Source organism: Narcine bancroftii, chromosome 13 (genome assembly GCF_036971445.1).
Source record: "Narcine bancroftii isolate sNarBan1 chromosome 13, sNarBan1.hap1, whole genome shotgun sequence".
NCBI lineage: Eukaryota > Metazoa > Chordata > Chondrichthyes > Torpediniformes > Narcinidae > Narcine > Narcine bancroftii.
The window spans coordinates 10,839,815-10,857,998 of record NC_091481.1 but is presented as its reverse complement, the minus strand read 5'-3'; the positions used below and the strand labels follow the sequence as shown (position 1 = coordinate 10,857,998).

The 18,184-nt window shown below is 41.5% G+C and overlaps 1 protein-coding gene across 5 annotated transcripts in view; it reads left to right on the top strand.

Moving 5' to 3' along the window:
* Positions 1-2,882: 2,882 nt before the first annotated feature.
* Positions 2,883-18,184, top strand: part of zc3hc1 (zinc finger, C3HC-type containing 1) — a 26,781-nt gene continuing 11,479 nt past the window's right edge. For 3 of the 5 annotated variants that reach the window (XR_011348222.1, XR_011348221.1, XM_069909328.1), the window contains exons 1-10: positions 2,905-3,128; positions 3,442-3,711; positions 5,653-5,767; positions 7,337-7,487; positions 9,982-10,065; positions 11,737-11,864; positions 13,493-13,650; positions 14,373-14,610; positions 15,428-15,634; positions 16,051-16,275. Coding sequence is in view for 3 of the 5 variants with exons in the window: in XM_069909328.1 (XP_069765429.1) it covers positions 3,022-3,128; positions 3,442-3,711; positions 5,653-5,767; positions 7,337-7,487; positions 9,982-10,065; positions 11,737-11,864; positions 13,493-13,650; positions 14,373-14,610; positions 15,428-15,634; positions 16,051-16,275 (1,683 nt within the window). In the remaining 2 variants the exon portion in view is untranslated. Of the gene's footprint in view, positions 3,129-3,441; positions 3,712-5,652; positions 5,768-7,336; positions 7,488-9,981; positions 10,066-11,736; positions 11,865-13,492; positions 13,651-14,372; positions 14,611-15,427; positions 15,635-16,050; positions 16,276-18,184 lie in introns of all 5 variants that reach the window. The other 2 variants (XM_069909330.1, XM_069909329.1) reach the window with 2 other exon arrangements.

Genomic DNA, 18,184 nt, shown 5'->3' with positions numbered 1-18,184 from the left:
AAACTGTGTACAGACTTACATCATAGATGCTTCACTGCCCGATAACCTTTACCAGCTTTGAGAGGAACCAAACAGTGCCTACAAGAATTCCCGCAAAGGCTGAGGACTCTGCGATATCTGTCTCTGAGGCTGATGTCAGAACATCGTTCGTGATGGTGAATCCTTGCAAGCTAGAGTGTTCATGCACGTTTTCAACCTCTCATTGGTGCAGTCAGAGGTTTCCACCTACTTCTTACTGTAATTGACGAATATTCCAGGTTTCCCGTTGTGATATCCTGCCCTGATGTCTTGTCAATGTCTGTCATTAAGTCACTTGACAGAATTTTTAGCAGTTTTGGTTTTTCCAATTACATTCAGACCGATAGGTGCTCAGCATTCATGAGCGCAGAACTGCGGCAAGCCCTGCTACAAAAGGGGATTGCCACCAGCCGTTCCACGAGCTACAACCCGCAGGGCAATGGGCAGGTCAAAAGGGCTTAATGCTACAGTCTGGAAGACTGTTAATCTTGCTTTAAAAACACATGGTTACCCTGTTACCCAGTGGCAGGAGGTGCTGCCTGAGGCGCTACATTCTATTTGGTCTTTATTGTGTACTGCAACCAATCAAACTCCTCATGAACGTATGTTGGCCTTTCCTAGGAAATCAGGAACTGAGATGGACTGGCCAGCCTGTTTATCTGAGCCTGGAACTGTGTTGCTGAAGATCCACGCTCGGGTGTGTAAAACAGACCCTCTAGTCCAACCAGTTCAGCTACTGCATATCAACCCCAACTACACTCATGTTAAATTCCCAGACGAAAGTACTGACACTGTTCCCCTAAGAGATCTGGCCTCGTCTGGTTCGCCCCTTCCTCACACCCCTACTCAGAGTGAGCCTGAGAGTTTGGACTCACCCCCCCCCCCCCCAGCCTGTGACCCCTAGTAAGCTTTCAGATGGCCATGCTGAGGCTCCACTGCCTCACGCTGGCAATTCTGGAGCAGGTCCAGAAGTCAGTCCTTCCCACACGACAGACCCAGGACCTGTACCAGTTCCCAAGGTTGCGAAGGAGCCACCTGTTTTGAGAAGAAGCATCAGAATTCGTAAACAACCTGATAGGCTGACATTCATAAAGCATCTCATTATATTTTGATTGCTTGCTAGATACTGGCGTATTTTGGCTGTTAGAGTATTCTCAATGCCAAACATGGTATCCATGTATCGCTTGCTTCAGTCTTTCCAAGCAGCTCTCCTTTTGATTTTATCCCTTCTTCTGCTGGGGGGAGACTGTGGTGAATGTCTGCCAAGCTGTCTGTATTCCACCCCCCCCCCTCCCGGCAAGCCTTGCTGTACTAACATTGGCTGTGCAATATCTCTACTGTTAAGGACCCTCCCCTTGAGTATAACTGCATATGCACCTATTGTCTTTCATTATTGTACCATGAGTTTCTGCTAATAAAACACATGATTATTGTTTGACCACATCATCTTTGTCTACTTCATCAACTGGCACTTCACTTATTTTGACGTTTTGGGCACTATTTTTATTTATTGTTTTTAAGGTGGTTTATATAAATGCGAAGCTGCCGCAAAACAATGAATTTCATGACTTGTTCATGACAATTAATTCAGATTCTGATTCTGAAGCACACTACAACCCAGTCACATCGAACTTAACACTACCGATACTAGTAACTATGTACAGACTTATAACAACCAATCCTTGATGAGTTGCATGACAGAGAAAAGGTGGAAAACCTAGTGACAGGGTGCGAGAATAACAACTCGAGTCTCAACATGAACAAAACAAAGATGATTGTGGACTTCAGGTGGACCAGGAACAATCACCCTCCATGCACATCAATAACTCTACCGGGATCATTGTCTCAAGAGGGCGCACAAAATCATTGAGGACCCATTCAACCCTTCATCAGGCCCTGGAAATGTGTCCATCTTAGTATGTTCCAACACTGCCAATACCTCCTCCCTGGAACTTTCCTGGTCCAAAACATCACAACTCATTTCCTTTAATTCCTTGACTTTCATGATCTACTCTCCAGCATGAGAAAGTGATGAGGTGTTGATTGAGGGAAACACATTGATCAAGAAACTTGGGGATAACTTGCCTGTTTTTTTTCTGTAGAGTGTCTTGTATTCACGACAATTTAACAGGGCCTCACTCTCACATCTCCTTCAAATAAAGAACCTCTAATATGCTGTAGAGAATAGATAATGATGATTGTTACACAAAAAATATTTTGAAAACTAATGAAAGAAAATATTCCAATAAAACGGAAAAACGCATAACTTGATTATTCCGCACATCCCGAAGAATCGGGTTCTTTCCTGGAAAAAAAGATAATCCAAGAGAGGAACAGTGGGTTTTGTGGAAACATAATCTTCAGAGCAAGAAAGAAAGGGAGGAATATAGCTTTCTTTTAGCCAATTACTCAATTGCACTGGACAATGAAGATTTTTGCTTCCACAACACTTTTGGGTGTATTATATATTTTTTAGGCTGTTGATCATGAAAATCACCTTAAGAGTTTCTTATCATGTCCTATCCTGTTTTAAATCGACTTCAACCACGAAGTGCAGCGTGTCCTTGAAAATTCAATTTCTGCATGAGCACTTGCACTTCTTCCCTGCTGATCTTGGTGCAGTCAGTGACAAATATGGTGAAAGGCTTCAGCAGGACATTGACAGCATGGAAAAGCAAACCTTGATAAATACTTCATGATAAATTGGTATTTTGTGGTCATAACCTTTGAATAATGTTTTATCCAACATGCTTTTGATGGTAATCACTCCTTTTCAACATGTTCAAATTCAATACGTTTTCTAATACGTGTCCAGCTTGCTGTGTGTGATGCGCTGCAGTGGTTGTCTCACTCCTTGTCCGACCTTGACTGACTTTTTCCTCCCCATGGACGCTGCCTGACCCGCTGAGCTCCTCCAGAGGACGGGGTGGGGCTGTTTGAACGCCGGAATGTTTAGGAAACGTTGCGTTGCAGGGGGGGACGCTCATAACAGTAGGACCCGAGATGGCGGCGCTCGGCCAGGCGTGCGAATCCCCTTCGCCCAGCGGCAAAAGTGTGTCTGAGACTCCGGAGAAAGTGCGGCAACTGCTGTCCGACAGCATCGCAGAGACGTAAATCCGTCGCGGATCGCAGTGACCGGTTCTCCTCGGGGTGGCGTCAATTCGCGGATGCCCTGCCGGTTCCGGCGACGAATGGGCCCAGTTTCGCGAACCCGGTGTCCGTGTCAAAAGGGGCCGCCTCTCACCACCCTTAGTCAGGACTGAGTGCAAAGTGGACCCAGTATCTGCACCAGTCCGAGTCCGACCTCCTTTGTTCTTGAGTCAGGCCAGTCCAGATATTTAACTAATCCCGTTCACTCAGAATTAGTTTAACGAGAGAGCGTTGATGTCCGATTGTATTTTTCTCCTTCCTTTTGTTGGTCAGGACATGGAAGAAAGTGAGATCTTGCCCCCCCCCCCAACCTCTCCTTCAACTTGGTGGGACGGGAACCCCACAGCCCAGGGTAACAACCCGCGCAGAAGAGGCGGTTTTTAACAGCTCCTTCAGCGGGACATCTGAACGATTCCAGCAGGGAAAGGAGGTCATTCAACCTCTCGAGTCAAACAGGCCCCCGCCGTCCTCTGGAGGAGCTCAGCGGGTCAGGCAGCATCCGTGGGGAGAAGTAGTCCGACAAAGGTCGGACTCTTCAATCGAGTAATGAAATTTATTTCTGTTTAGCTACTTCTTCCGCTCCCTTTTGAATTTCCACTTCTATCTCTAGCAGTACATTTCAACATTTGCTGAGTATTTTTTTATTCTCTCGTGATCTATATTCCATGGTTCTTTACACACGCCAAAGAAAATCCTTTATCCTTTTAATTTGTGCTCTTGATGGTTCCAAATCAAACAAAAAAAAACCTCACAATGGTGGGGAAGCTCAGCGCGTCAAAGAGTGTACTTTAAATAGCAAGGATAAAGATACAGAACCAACGTTTTGTCTTGAGCGCATCACCTTGATGAAGGACTCCAGCCCGAAACGTTGGTTATGTATCTTTGTCTTTGCTATTTAAAGTACATTGACCTGAGTTTCTCCAGCATTGTGTTTTTACTTCAATCACAGTTTCTGCAAACTTGCATGTTTTGTGATGAATGGAACAATCCCAGCTTCTCCAGATGTACAAATCTCCTGGAATAATTTTGATGAACCACTTCTACATCTTGAATTTTAAAAAAAAATTGTGCCTAGATCTACTTTCCAGGATATTTTATTTGTGGCTGGACCAACACTTTACAAAAATTCATCAAGGTTTCCTTTCGTGTGTACTCTATGCCTCTTCATGTAAATCCAACGATGCTATGTACTCTCTCTTTACCTGTCTTGGCACTTTCAACAAGTTATACACATTTTCTCTCAAATCTCCCTGTTTTTGTACCTATTTTAGAAATGTTTTAACTTCAGTTTTTGGGATCTGGCTAGCATGTATACCCACCCAAGAAGGTGAGGTCCCTGATTGAGTTTTGTTGAGGAGTCTGATGGTGGAGGGGTAGCAGCTGTTCCTAAACCTGATGGTGCAAGCCTTGTGGCACCTAGATCTCTTTCCTGATGTCAGCAGCAAGAACAGACCATGTGGGTGGTGTGGATCCTTGGCGATTGTTGCTGCTCTCTGTGTTCCCTGTAGATGTTCCCGATAGTGGGAAATGTTTTGCCTGTGAATCTGGGGTGTGTCGACTGCCTTTTGCAGGCCTTTGCACTCAGAGGTATTGAACTCAGGGTAAGTTTACAGATAAAGCCTCTGACTAGGACGACTCTTACTAAGCAGGGATAAAGAGATACTTTAAGAAAACCACCCCAATGCAAGCGGCTTCAACCAGCTCTTCATCATAGGTGACACAATTTTATTCAAAACAGCTGCTACAAGCAAAATATGACCAAGGCACTCCGCTGGCTGAATATTTGCTACCACCTTCACCAAACATTTATGTGTTACTTCAGAGAATGCAGCTTGAGGCTGGCAATTGCTTGAATTCTAGATATCAGGGGTTTACTGTATCAGGCAGGTGTCAATGTTGACATTGTAATGGAGCAATTTGCTCTGAGAGGCTTTAGGGCATGTGGTTTCAGTACATGGCACAAAAGTTGATTGATCTTAAAGGTTTTGCTTTATCCTGTATTCTTATTGTTCACTTGGAAGTAAAAATCAAACTGGTTCGATTGACTTCTCTGATGGCAGAGATCAAAGGAGGAGGTCATGAGGAATCATCTATTCAGCATTTCTGATTGATCATAATTGAGAATATCTCAATCTTAACACAAGTACTTATGCCAGGGCCTCCCTGTGGTTAGAACTGTGTCCTGTAGTTTATTGTTCTTCCTATCAATATGTAACATTTTCCATTGCTTTGGATGAAATTTCATTTGTCATCTATCTGCCCATTCCACTAGCCTATATGAAATTATTTATATTCGTGTCTCTGGAGTGGAATTTTGATTGGTTATCTTGTAATACGCATGCTTACCCAGTGAACCAAGGTTGTTGCTAACTTCACCCGCCTTTGTGGCCCACAAATAAACTTGAGTTACTGTCATTGCTGAGGTAATAGAAGATTTAACATCATAGTGTTGATGTTTCAGTGATATTAACCTTTGTTTTCTAGTGATCAGTCAACTTCCATCAATGAATCACCTGATGACAGTGGTGCTCCAGGATTGCCAGTTCCTTGTGACTCTGCGAATAAAGAAGCTTTCTTCTCACGAGTTGAATCTTTCACAATATCCTTCAATGTTGCTATTTACTCATAGAGGTGTCCATTGAAGTATTACAGACTGTAACATCCAATGGCACATTTACAGAGTATATCCCAAACCTGAATGGGAAGAGCGTTCTGGACTAGGTGACGTCAAGATGAAGCAATAGTGGTGACAAGTTCTGAGTCAAATTTGATGTGTTGAATTTCTGGTTCAGTGGAAGAAGGTTCATGTGATTACACTGGACAACAATTTTTTTCCCCAAAATGTTTCTTTCCTGAAGGAAAATTGTGGATTGTGATAAACAACTTCAATCTGAACACAAAAATGATTTCTGTTTGCTGTATCACATAGGAAGTTGGAGAAACATTAAATTAATTTATTGAATTTAGCATGTTTAATCACATCATGACACTGACACATTGGTTTACTTCAAATGAGCTAAAAATGTTTTGCAGATGATTTTCGTTTGTACTCAGCATCTGATGCCTGTTGTGTCAGTGCCAGCATTGAAGGATTCCAGTTGCCCTGATACCACTTTTCCATGGTTGCAATATCCTGGTAAAATTTTTCACCATGTTCATCACTGACTGCACCAAGATCAATCATCAGGGAAGACGTCCCAAGTGTGAATGCAGAAAATGAATTTTCAATAAATGAATTTTCAATGACATGCTGTACTTCATGGTTTTGACTTAAAACATTACAGGAAATCACAAAAATAGATTATATCTAAAAGACGGTATGTGAAAGGAAACTTTCAAGGTGATTTTTGTGATCAGCAACCCAAAATCATAAAATACACCCAAAAGTGTTCAGGAAGCAAAATCTTTGTGTCCAGTGTAATTAGTGGACCATTTAATTGAGATAGGAGAAAGTCAGCTACAAATAGTTGAAATGGTAAGGCCATTACAGAAATGTAGGGCAAAATATATTACCCTCTTTGGTAATATAGTCTCTTGTTTTTGCAAGGGAGAAAAAAAAGCAGAAAATAATTTGTAGTTAGAAGAAATTTTAACATGGGTTTGAATGGGAGCAGGTAATATAGTGTCACGTGTCGGGCTGAATCATAGATATCAGAAAGGGCCATGTTTCAACTGGTGAGTTGTGCCGAGTTAACTGAAGAACCACAAATGGTTTTGAACTTTCTCTGCCAGGTTGGGTGAAGGGCTCAAGATGGCAGCAGCAGGGCAATGCTCCTGGAATTAACAATTATTCAATGACTTGCTAGAAAATTGCAATATGATTTACCTATGTTTCCCCATTTGGTTGTATAGCTTGTCCCAACCAATATTGGATGCATTACGAATGACCACTTCAGGAAGCTTTGCGTTGGAAGGGAATGCAAGACAAGCTTTGGACAAACTGCATCCTTCCCAGTATGGTGTTCCTCTTTCCTATAAGCCTCTCCATACATAAGAACCTGCAATGTTCTGCAGAAGTCAGCTGGTGAGAGGTGACTTGTAATGGGATGAAAAATGTGTTCCTCCCACTCTGCATATATCAGGAACCATTTTATGACAAACCAAGAAAAAAATTGTCGAGGGGAGGTTGTCACAAATAAGAAAGCACTTTTTTTCTTGACAAAGATACTCATTCAAGTGGGCTGGGATGTCATATGAGCTCTCACCTTTACACTGTGCTAAGTATGGCTGGACCAATGTTGAGTGTGATGTCTTGAAATGTTCTAGCTGTCAAGCTTTCCTGTGCACAACTCTGCATCCATTACTGGACATCAATAAATGTAAGATCTTTGTTTTATATTGATACAGCAGCTTGATCCTTTATACAGTAAAAGTCCTAAAATCCGGACTACTTGGGGATTGGGTCTCTCCAGATTTTTGGGCAATATTTTTAAAATTCAAAATTGAGGAGAATAAACAGGTTAAAAAAAATGATAGTGTATTAACAAAACATTTTTCACATAAACTACAAAAAAACCAAATATTTTTTCTTACATTTCAGCAATTTCTCCAGGGTCGCTTGTTGCTGGCGAGCATTTTATTGCACTCAAGCACGTAAAAGCCGAAAATTTACAAGTAGTCTGGTTTCTTGAGTGGTCTGGATTTCTGGTATCCAGATTTTTGGATTTTTCACTGTAAAATTGATTTTATATGCCTTTTCACCTCCCAGGTCCATTTTTTTCCCCTCTCTGGAGTTTTGTTGAGAGCCTAGACCCTGTGGTGACCAGGTGTTTGTGTTGTTTCTTCCGCACCACCACCCAATCCTTGCCCCACTGAATGCTGCATGAATTAAACTCCAAAATCTATTTATTTTACAAATTAAATTAAAATTACAGGACAAGAAAATAAATGTTCTATTTAACCTAGTAGATGTGTGATGGTTATAATGTTCCACCCTATTTCATTGTATCCTATCTGCTAGATTCCTTTACTCCTTCTATACATTACTGTATTTTCTTAAATACATTGTTTTCGTGGTAGTAAGTTAATGTTCAAATCCCCTATAGCATTTATATATTCATTGTTGAAAGTAGTGGTAACTTTCTTATATTTATGGCATCCATTTTTGTAGCCCTACACAATTGGAAACATCATCTGCACAGCTGTCTTTTCAAATCTGTTCATAAATTTTAAAGGCCACCCCTCCATTTTCTAATTTGAGGAGGAGATGATAAGCTTTTCTTGAGAGTTAAAACCTCCCAGTTTAGGTATCACCCTTCAATTGTTTATGTATCTGCTGTCATACCAAATTGTTTATGTATCTGCTATCATACCGTTCATGATCCTTGTGTAATATGGAGATGAGAACTCTACTAAGTAAATCTTCTGCACTCTTCTCCCTCAATCCTGAGGGAGCTAGACAAAGTAGCGACTCTCTTTGTGTCTTACAGTGGACAAAAGTTAAAGAATTTCATGTATATTACATTCTAAATGTAGCATTACATGACAATAATGGAACCTTTACCTCTCTTGCCTTTGAAATACATCTGAACCTATTTTATTGCCAATTTATTGGATGACTCTCATGAGGTGCATTTCAAGGATGTGTGCTTCGCCCATTGCTTTGCTCACTATACACCCATGACTGTGTGGTCAGGCACAATTCCAATGCTATATACAAATTTGCTGATGACACCACAGTTGTTGACGGAATTGCAAATGGCAATGAGGAAGCGTACAGAAGGGAGAGAGATCAGCTTGTTGAGTAGTGTCACACCAACAACCTTGCACTCAACATTAGCAAAATAAAGGAGATGATTGTGGACTTGAGGAAGTCAGAAGAACATGTTCCAGTCTTCATCGAGGGCTCATTAGTAGAGAAGGTCAAGAATTTCAAATCCCTAGGTGACATTATCTCCAAGGATCTGACCTGGAGCCTCCATGTCGATGCAATCGTGAAAAAAGGTCGCCAGCAGCTATACTTTGTGAGGAAATTCTGTATGTCACCAAAGGCTCTTGAAAACTTTTACAGGTGTACAGTGGAGAACATTCTGGCTGGTTGCATCACTGTCTGGTATGGAGGTACCAATGGTCAGGGGGTTGACCAGAGGGTTGTTAACTTGGACTGTGACATCATGGGCACCAGACTTCACCCCAACAAGAGACAGTGTCTTTTAGGCTCTGATAGCTCAGTAGTTAGAGCACTTGTCTTGTAAGCCAGGAGTCGCAAGTTTATTCCTCGCTGGGTCCTCAGCACTGAGGACCCCTAATGTGAGGGGCGCTGGACAAAGTGGTGACTCTGTCCGTCGTACAGTAGACAAAGAATTTCATGTATGTTACATTCTAAATGTAGTATTACATGACAATAATGGAACCTTTAAGAAAGCAGCCTCTATCTTCAAGGGCCCCCACAACCAGGCTATGCCCTCTTCACTCTGCTACCATCGGGGAAAAGGTATAGGAGCCAAAAGTCAAGCACTCAGCGGCACAAGGTCAACTTCTTTTCCACTGCAATAAGGTTCCTGAATGATCAATGAGCCAAAGATACTGCCTTACTTTGACTTTTCATGCACTATTTTTATTTATTCTAAGGTTGTTTATATGAATGTTTGCACTATGAGGGTTCCGCAAAACAATGAATTTTGTGACTTACTCATGACAATAAATTCTGATTCTGATCCTCAAGAAGTGATTGTATTTCTTGTTGTATCAAACTTGCAATGAGCATCTTTGGGTATTTGAACCGTTCAGAATTTTCCTTAACTTTTTATGTTGAGTGTTATAACTTTAAATGAGTCACATTTACTTATTTGTGATTTTTTTTAAACCTTTAAGATAAAGAGAGGGTTGCTGGGTTGCACGACAGTTTGAAAACAGCCCATGAGAAGTTCTGCTTCTGGCCCGATAGTCCCTGTCCAGGTGAGGTGAAAGGAAATGGAATTTTTGTTTTCCACATTGTGCAATTAAGGCATGCATCTGCAAATATTCGCAACCCATTCTTCCTTTTCTCCTATTTTCTTTCTTGTCCTGGGATGCATTTTGCAGTTCTGCAGATATTCATTAGAGAGTTGTTGGTAATGGTAACAGGATAAATTTGAGGGAATTAAAAATTATCAGTACTATATCCAGGTTATCTCAAAATTTGGCCTTGAAATCTTTTGAGAATTTCTGTCCATTTGATTGAGTGTGAATATTTTTATCCCAGAGTAGTCATTGCCTTTTCCCAATGATTAGACAAATGTTCTCCATACATAGAAGAACTGGAGCTAATTTTATTGAGTAATTCCCAGGTACTTTGATTGTGTGGCAATTGAGAGAATGTTTTCCACGGTTGGAATCAAACTAAAGTTCAAGCAAAAGAACTAGTTATTTAGGACTGAAGAGGGGGAAAATATCTTGACCCAGAGGGAATGAATTTTCTGTGCTAGTGATCAGTAAAATGCTCAGCTGTTTAGTGTAATCTAGACTGCGATTGAGTTTTTTTTACACCAAGTATAATGGATGAAAGACAGAGACAGAATGTCAACCATGATTGAATGTGGATTAGGCAAAAGGTTTATCCTTGTTCTAATTTCAAATGTTATAAAAAGTATGAGCAATGTCAGAATCAAAATGATAGTGGAATTGACATTTCAAGTAACATTTTTTAATGAAATTTGGAACTGAAAATATGTAGTGGTAAAAGGCAAAAATGAAAGACTGCTGAGCAAATAACATCTCCTTGGAAGTGCTGATCTCCATAAAAGTACAAGATAACGTATGATTGAGAAAAGGATAATAGGCGCGCTGACCTATTCCTGCATATTCTATGTGAGAGCACCATTTGGATTTTGTGTAGCAAGCAGAAAATAATTTTAATCTTGCATCCTTGCAGTGCACCAAGTGTCAGATTATTTTCCCCTTCTGGGGTCCCGTTCACTAGAATGGAAAGAATTGGCATTGCAGACAGCCTCATACCACCCATGCTATTGATTGGAATAGTTTCTGAATATTGGCAGCTGAGGAAAACGTCAGCTGAGGTAGTGCAGCTCTGGCCAAAAATGCCCACTTAGACATACATTGGAGAACATTGGACCAGGCCATGAGTTTAAAGATGGAAAAACACTTTTTTCCAACTTGCCTTTCAGCCAATATTGTGCAGTGATAAGGTCACACTGCACAGAAACAGCCCTATAGACCCATAATGTGGAGTAACCTTTACTCAATATTTAGGGGTCATGAATGAAACAGGGATTGGGGATTTATCATAGTCCAATCTTATTTATTGAGATCAACCCTTGGACAAAGGACCAAGGATTCAGTGCTTTGAGAAAAGAAAAACAAGACAGAAAAAAGTGAAAAAAGAGCAGTGATGTAAAGTCTTTTGCTCCTTGAAACACAATTTTCTTTTTGCATATGAGTTAGAAGTGCTGAGGCCTTTTCTTAATTCCTTGTGAATTTTCCTCCCTGCATCTATCTATTATATAATATATATACTTGTACCATTGAATTGTGAACAGTGGTCTTTTCCATGGTACCTTTGACTGAAGCAGGTCAAGGATTGGATGACATCTATGCAGGTGACCTGATTTTTCCTACTATTCCTGGCAGATCGGTTCTGGGCTCTACCTCTGAATGAACCTGCAGTACTCCTTCATGGGATGGGAGAGCGGTTCAAGAGTCTGTGCTTGCTGGACATCCAGTTACCAGTCCTCAAAGAGGATGACCTCAAAGAGATGGTGAGTTTGACAGATTGACATCACCCATCCACCCTGCTCCTGTCTCTTTGCTGGGGCGTCATTTATGTGGGCAGCAGGATCCCCTCCATCAGGCTGCTTTCACTTCAGTTTTGCTGCCAGGCGGAGGTCTTCACTTAATACTTTTTTATTTTGTTCACTTTTTCTGCAGAATCAGAATTTATTGTCAAGAAATTATTTATTTTCCAGCAGCATTAGAAATATTTCTATAAACCACATTTTAAATAAATTTTACAAGAATTTAAAAATTCTGCAAGAAAAAGAAAGAGACAAAGTGAGGTATTGTTTGTGGTTCATTGTTCATTTAGAAATCCGACGGCAGAGGGGAATAAGTTGTCCTTGTGCCGCTGAGTGCACATCTTCGGGCTCCTGTACCTCCATCTTGATGGTAGCAGAGTGAAGAGGGCATGGCCTGGATGGTGGGGGTCCTTGAGGACAGAGGCTGTGTTCTTGAGACACTGCCTCTTGTAGATGTCCATGATGGCGCTGACTGAGTTAACAACCCTCTGGTTTGTTTCCTGTCCTAAGCATTGGCACCTCCATACCACACAGTGATGCAACCAGCTAGAATGCTCTCCATGGTACACCTGTAGAAGTTTCCGAGAATCTTTGGTGACATACCAAATATCTTCAAACTCCTCACAAAGTATAGCTATGGGTGAGCTTTCTTTGTGCTTGCATCTACATGGAGGCTCCTGGACAAATCCTCAGAGATGATGACACCCAGGAATTTGAAATTCTTGACCCTCTCGACTCCTGACCTTGATGAGGACTGGTTTGCGTTCCACTGATTTCCTCCTCAAGTCCATAATAATTTCCTTGGTTTTACTAATGTTGAGTGCAAGGTTGTTGGTGTGACACCACTCAACGAGCTGATCTATCTCCTCCTGCACACTTTCTCATTGCCATCTGTGATTCTGTGACAACCTTGGTGTTATCAGCAAATTTTAAGATAGGATTTGAATTGTCTCTGGCCACAGTGATATTGATTAAAATAGACAAGCTTTTCTGATCACAAGAATGAAGAAGGTAACTCAATGCATCTAATCAACATAGCTCAGGGGAATTTTCCATCCTGGGCAGATGGAAACAATGAGCTGGAAACATAACTTGTGCTAAAACAAGACTTCCAATGTGACAGTTTATTTTCATTCAGAAACATGGTACTTTGGATGTGCCACATCAAGGTTTTAAAGGTATTGGGAAAAGGGTGTTTAAAAAAAAATCTAATGCATGACCTCACAGTTATAAAGGTTACAACAAACTTTAGCAGAAAAATATACAGAGTTTTCATTTTAATGCAGACAGCAGAAAGGTGTATAGTGCATTAAAGGAGCAAATTCTCACCCTCCTTTGGTGGTGGAACAGTTTTCTGTTGTGACTCACTTGAGGCCTTCTTGTCTGACGGGAAAAGTTCTTGATAAAGCTTGCTTCACTGACACTCGAGCTTCTCAAATTTCTTCGTGATAGTAGAATTCTTGGATATAAATCACTGCCACTTGACTCCTGAATTTTGAGTACATTATTCCTGGGTTTGAAACCAGATTTACTCTTTTTGAGTTCAGTGGTGAGAGTTCAGTAAACACAGCACTTTTCTCTCTCTCAAACAGACCATCGGGGAAGAAACCATCAGTTTTCTCTTGCAGTTGATGGAAGATGAATTAAAATCCAATACTACAGGAGACAGTCCTGTGCTGAAGTGCAGTGAGGATCTCCTCTCCGTCCATGTTTCAGCCTGTGCCCTAGCTCTGTCTGGCTGGGCTGCTGGGTAAGAAATCAAAATGAATGAGCTGTTTCTAGTTGCTTTCCTGGACCTGTTGACTGCTTGGAGTCACTGGCTAAATTTTGAAATAAGATTTAATTACTGCCTCTTTTACCCTTCACTGCACAGCTTGCTTCTCAGTCACAGAATCCAATGATTTATCAGCCATGTTATCTGTGACCTTTCAACCCTTATCACCCCTCACTCCTCAAGACAAGCTAATGGTATGATGCACTTCCATTTTCTTTTGCCCAAAACTGGTCATTCTGCTGCACCAAGGAATAGGATCAACAACTATTTCAAAGGAAGTAGAAAGTGTACCAGCCAATATGCACAAAGGGAACCTCCACAGAAAATATGCAAATACTAGAGGTAAATATTGACCTGGAGAACTCTCCAAAACCCAATTTGAAATAAAGCCTTTACATCTACACGTGTGAGGTGGTGGAACCTCTGTTAATATCTAAACTGAAAGAAGGCATATCCAGTCATGCACTCTGCTCCAACATGTCCTAGAATAGTACTCCATAAATGAAATAGCCAATTATGAATACAAGAGACTGGTATTGCTGCACTGTGAGGCTGCGGACCTTCTGGAAGGTGATTCTCCCAACTGAGTCACAAAGGAGGATAAGGGCGTGTGGTGTGGAGATTCATAATCTAATTTAAGTTGGATTTATACCATCATATTTATCCAACTCTCCCCATTTTATTTCTGATGTGACTAGATCTTCCTCGGATTTCCATCATCTGCCAATTATCACATGCTCCTATTGCATGAGGAAGGTGGGTCTGTGGAGCTTTCAGCAAATTGATGCCATTTGCTCGGCTGGTGACACTGACCATCCAGTATGCAGTACTTCTCTACAGGTGAACAAATCAGAAACATCAATGCCAACTCCCCCTGCCATGTCTTCCCGAAGGATGATTACACGAAGTCAGGATGCTGCCCAGACCAATGAACAGGTACCATAACATTCTCTCAGAGTTTATTGACTTTATTTTCAGATTCAGATTTATTGTCAGAATACATACGTGACATCACATATAACCCTGATATTCTTTTTTTCCTGCCGTCGAAGCAGAATTAGCTAAGAAATGTAAACAAACTGCAATACAGAGAGAATTTTAAAAAATCAATTAAGTGCAAAAGTTATGGTCCTAAAATGAGTCCTTGATTGAGTTTATTGTTGGGAGTCTGATGGTATAAGGGTAGCAGCTATTCCTGAACCTGGTGGTGTGAGTCTTGTGGCATCTATACCTCTATCCTGATGGCAGCAGTGAGAACAAAGCATGTGCTGGGTGGTTTTGATCCTTGATGATTGCTGCTGCTCTCCAATGGCAGCATTCACCGTAAATGTTCTCGATGGTGGGGAGGCTTTTGCCTGTGATGTCCTGGGCTGTGTCCACTACCATTTGATACCAGCTCATGATATAGCCGATCGTCATGCTTTCCACCACACATCTATAGAAATTTGCCACGGTTTCTGATGTCACACCAGCTCTCTGCAAACTCCTGAGGAAGAAGCGGTGCTGTCGTGCTTTCTTTACAATTCCATTAGTATGTTGGGTCCAGGAAAGATCCTCCGAGATAGTCTCCCAAGAACCTAAATTTGCTCACCCTTTCCACCTCTAATTTCCCCCAGTGATCATTGGACAGTACACTCTGGTTTTCATTTCCTGAAGTCAATAATCAGCCCCTTAGTTTTGGTGACACTGAGTACGAGGTTTGTATTCACAAACTTGTTTGCTAAAATTATGATTTTTTTTTTCTTTTAATCAGCATGAAACAAGCCCTTTGCCTATTGGGGCTCGGACACGAAGTAGGGATGCCCATAGCCCCACTCTGGTCGATCGAAGCGAGCCAGAACCCATGAGTCCACAACAGCGGAACAAGCGGTCTGCGACTCGAAGTATGGGCCAGGGTGATGTGTCTTCTAGCCCACAAAGGAAGCCCAAGCGTTTGCGTCGGTCTTCATCCACAAGCTCAGTAAGTAGCAGCAGGAAGTGAAAGGATCACTGGGGTGTACTGTGCGACCAAGCTATTACACTGGCAAATTCAATGTTAGTACTGAAACTACACATCAGAGTCAATTCACTCACTGTCACTTTCAGATTGCAAAGCTCTTCCATTTTTGTCTTCTGTCTACTGTTGGTATCCATTGTCTTCAGCTAACTGGATCCTAGGCTTCAACGAAATTTTTTAAGCCTCTCTATCATTCTCTTTTCCAAAAGGATACTTAAGACTTCTGTTTTTAATCACCTGTCATTGCATATCTGGATCAGCACAGAACTTTGTATAATATTAATAGGTTTAGAATATTCATGGAAATATAAATATTTGAAATGTATCTTTACCAAAGAAGAAGATGCTAAATTTTTGTCCATTCTACCTCTCTTTTATAGGAAAGTAACCAGGGATACTTCAACCCTGTCTCCCAACACAGGGATTGGTGTCCATGGATTAAAAGAGAAATGCAACCAGAAGGTGCACAAGGCAGACCAGAGCAAAAGGCACAGAACTTGACTCTTGGGCCACTTGAGCAGATGGAACCGGGGTGGAAGGCAGTTCTTGAAGTATTGCTATCGCTGAAAGGCTCCTCCAGCCCAAACGAGGGTTTGGACAGCTTTGTAAGTGGCAAGTTTTGTTCTCTGGCAGGCAGTTCCGAGTCCTTTTTCCTTAAAAGGATGAATTCCTTCACTGCTGTTTTCTAGCACCTCTCTTTGCTTTGTGGCCAGGTGAGCCACAATGGTGTGTGCAGTAGGCTACTTATAGAAAGCCTAGATTGTGAGTAGAGTTGAGATGATAAAAAAACATGAAGGTTTAAATAAGCAATTTTAATTAGTACTAGTGACATCCTTGTGTGGAAAATCAGTACAAAGCCAGCTTGTTCTTTTACTCTCTTGATTACTTATCTGATTTGCCCATCTTATAATCATTCTGAGGTCTGACATAAGCATCCATTAGATCCACACACTCTGGCAGCATCCTGTGGTCTATTGCCAATCTCCACTTTGAAAAAGCTGTTTAATTTAGATGCCAAGATTGGTGTCCTCATCAAGCTTTAACATAAAGAGTGGGAGAAAAATATTTAACCTCTGCCTGCTTTTGTGTCCTTGCACATCCTGGGAGGATGCAGGATCATGACCCATGGCCATACTGGCCAGGACGGGATGTTTAAAATTGTGCCTGCAGCCTTCCCACAGATTGGCATTTATTTTAAGCAGTAAATATAAAAAAATGATAATTTCTCTTGTAAATTTTTCAAGCGCAGAGTTTCTGCTGGAACAGAGATAAGGTGGACTTCATTGTGCTGTGTGGGGGTTAAGAGGGGAAATCACACCACAACCCCCACCAACGCAGGTGGAAATGGCATTCTCCTTTCTTTACCTAAATGTGTTTATGATCCCTATATGGGCCAAATGTTTTGTTTGCAATTGATGAGAGAAATGCTGTGAAATTCTGTGTTGACCTCCTATGTTAGCCATAGAATTATTATAGTTCAGGAGGAGGCCATTTTGACCCCTCAAGTCAATAGATTGACGTAAGCAGGTCCATATAACCATATAACCACTTACAGCACAGAACAGGCCAGTTCAGCCTTACTAGTCCATGCCGTAACAAATTCCCACCTTCCTAGTCCCACTGACCTGCACCCGGTCCATACCCCTCCAGTCCTCTCCTCTCCATGTAACGATCCAGTCTATCCTTAAAGGTAACCAATGATCCCGCCTCAACCACGTCTGCCGGAAGCTCATTCCACATCCCTACCACCCTTTGCGTAAAGAAATTTCCCCTCATGTTCCCCTTATAATTTTCCCCCTTCAATCTTAAACAATGCCCTCTAGTTTGAATCTCCCCCACTCTTAATTGAAAAAGCCTATTCACATTTACTCTGTCTGTCCCTTTTAAAATCTTAAACACCTCTATCAAGTCCCCCCTCGATCTTCTACGCTCCAGAGAAAAAAGCCCTAGTCTGCACAACCTTTCCCTGTAACTCAAACCTGTCAACATTCTCGTGAACCTTCTATGCACTCTCTCTATTTTGTTTATATCTTTCCTATAATTTGGTGACCAAAACTGTACACAGTACTCCAAATTTGGCCTCACCAATGCCTTGTACAATTTCATCATAACCTCCCTACTCTTGAATTCAATACTCTGATTTATGAAGGCCAACATTCCAAATGCCTTCTTCACCACGCCATCTACCTGAGTATCAGCCTTGAGGGTACTATTTACCATCACTCCTAAATCCCTTTGTTGCTCTGCACATCTCAATAGCCTACCATTTAATGCAAATGACCTATTTAGATTTGCCTTTCCAAAATGTAACACCTCATACTTATCTGTATTAAATTGCATCAGCCATTTCTCAGCCCACACCTCCAGCCTTCCTAAATCACCTTTTAATCTACGGTAATCTTCCTCACTGTCCACAACACCACCAATCTTTGTATCATCCACAGACTTGCTTATCCAATTCTCTGAGGATCCCGGAGGAACTCCACTAGTCACCGGCCTCCAATTTGACAAACA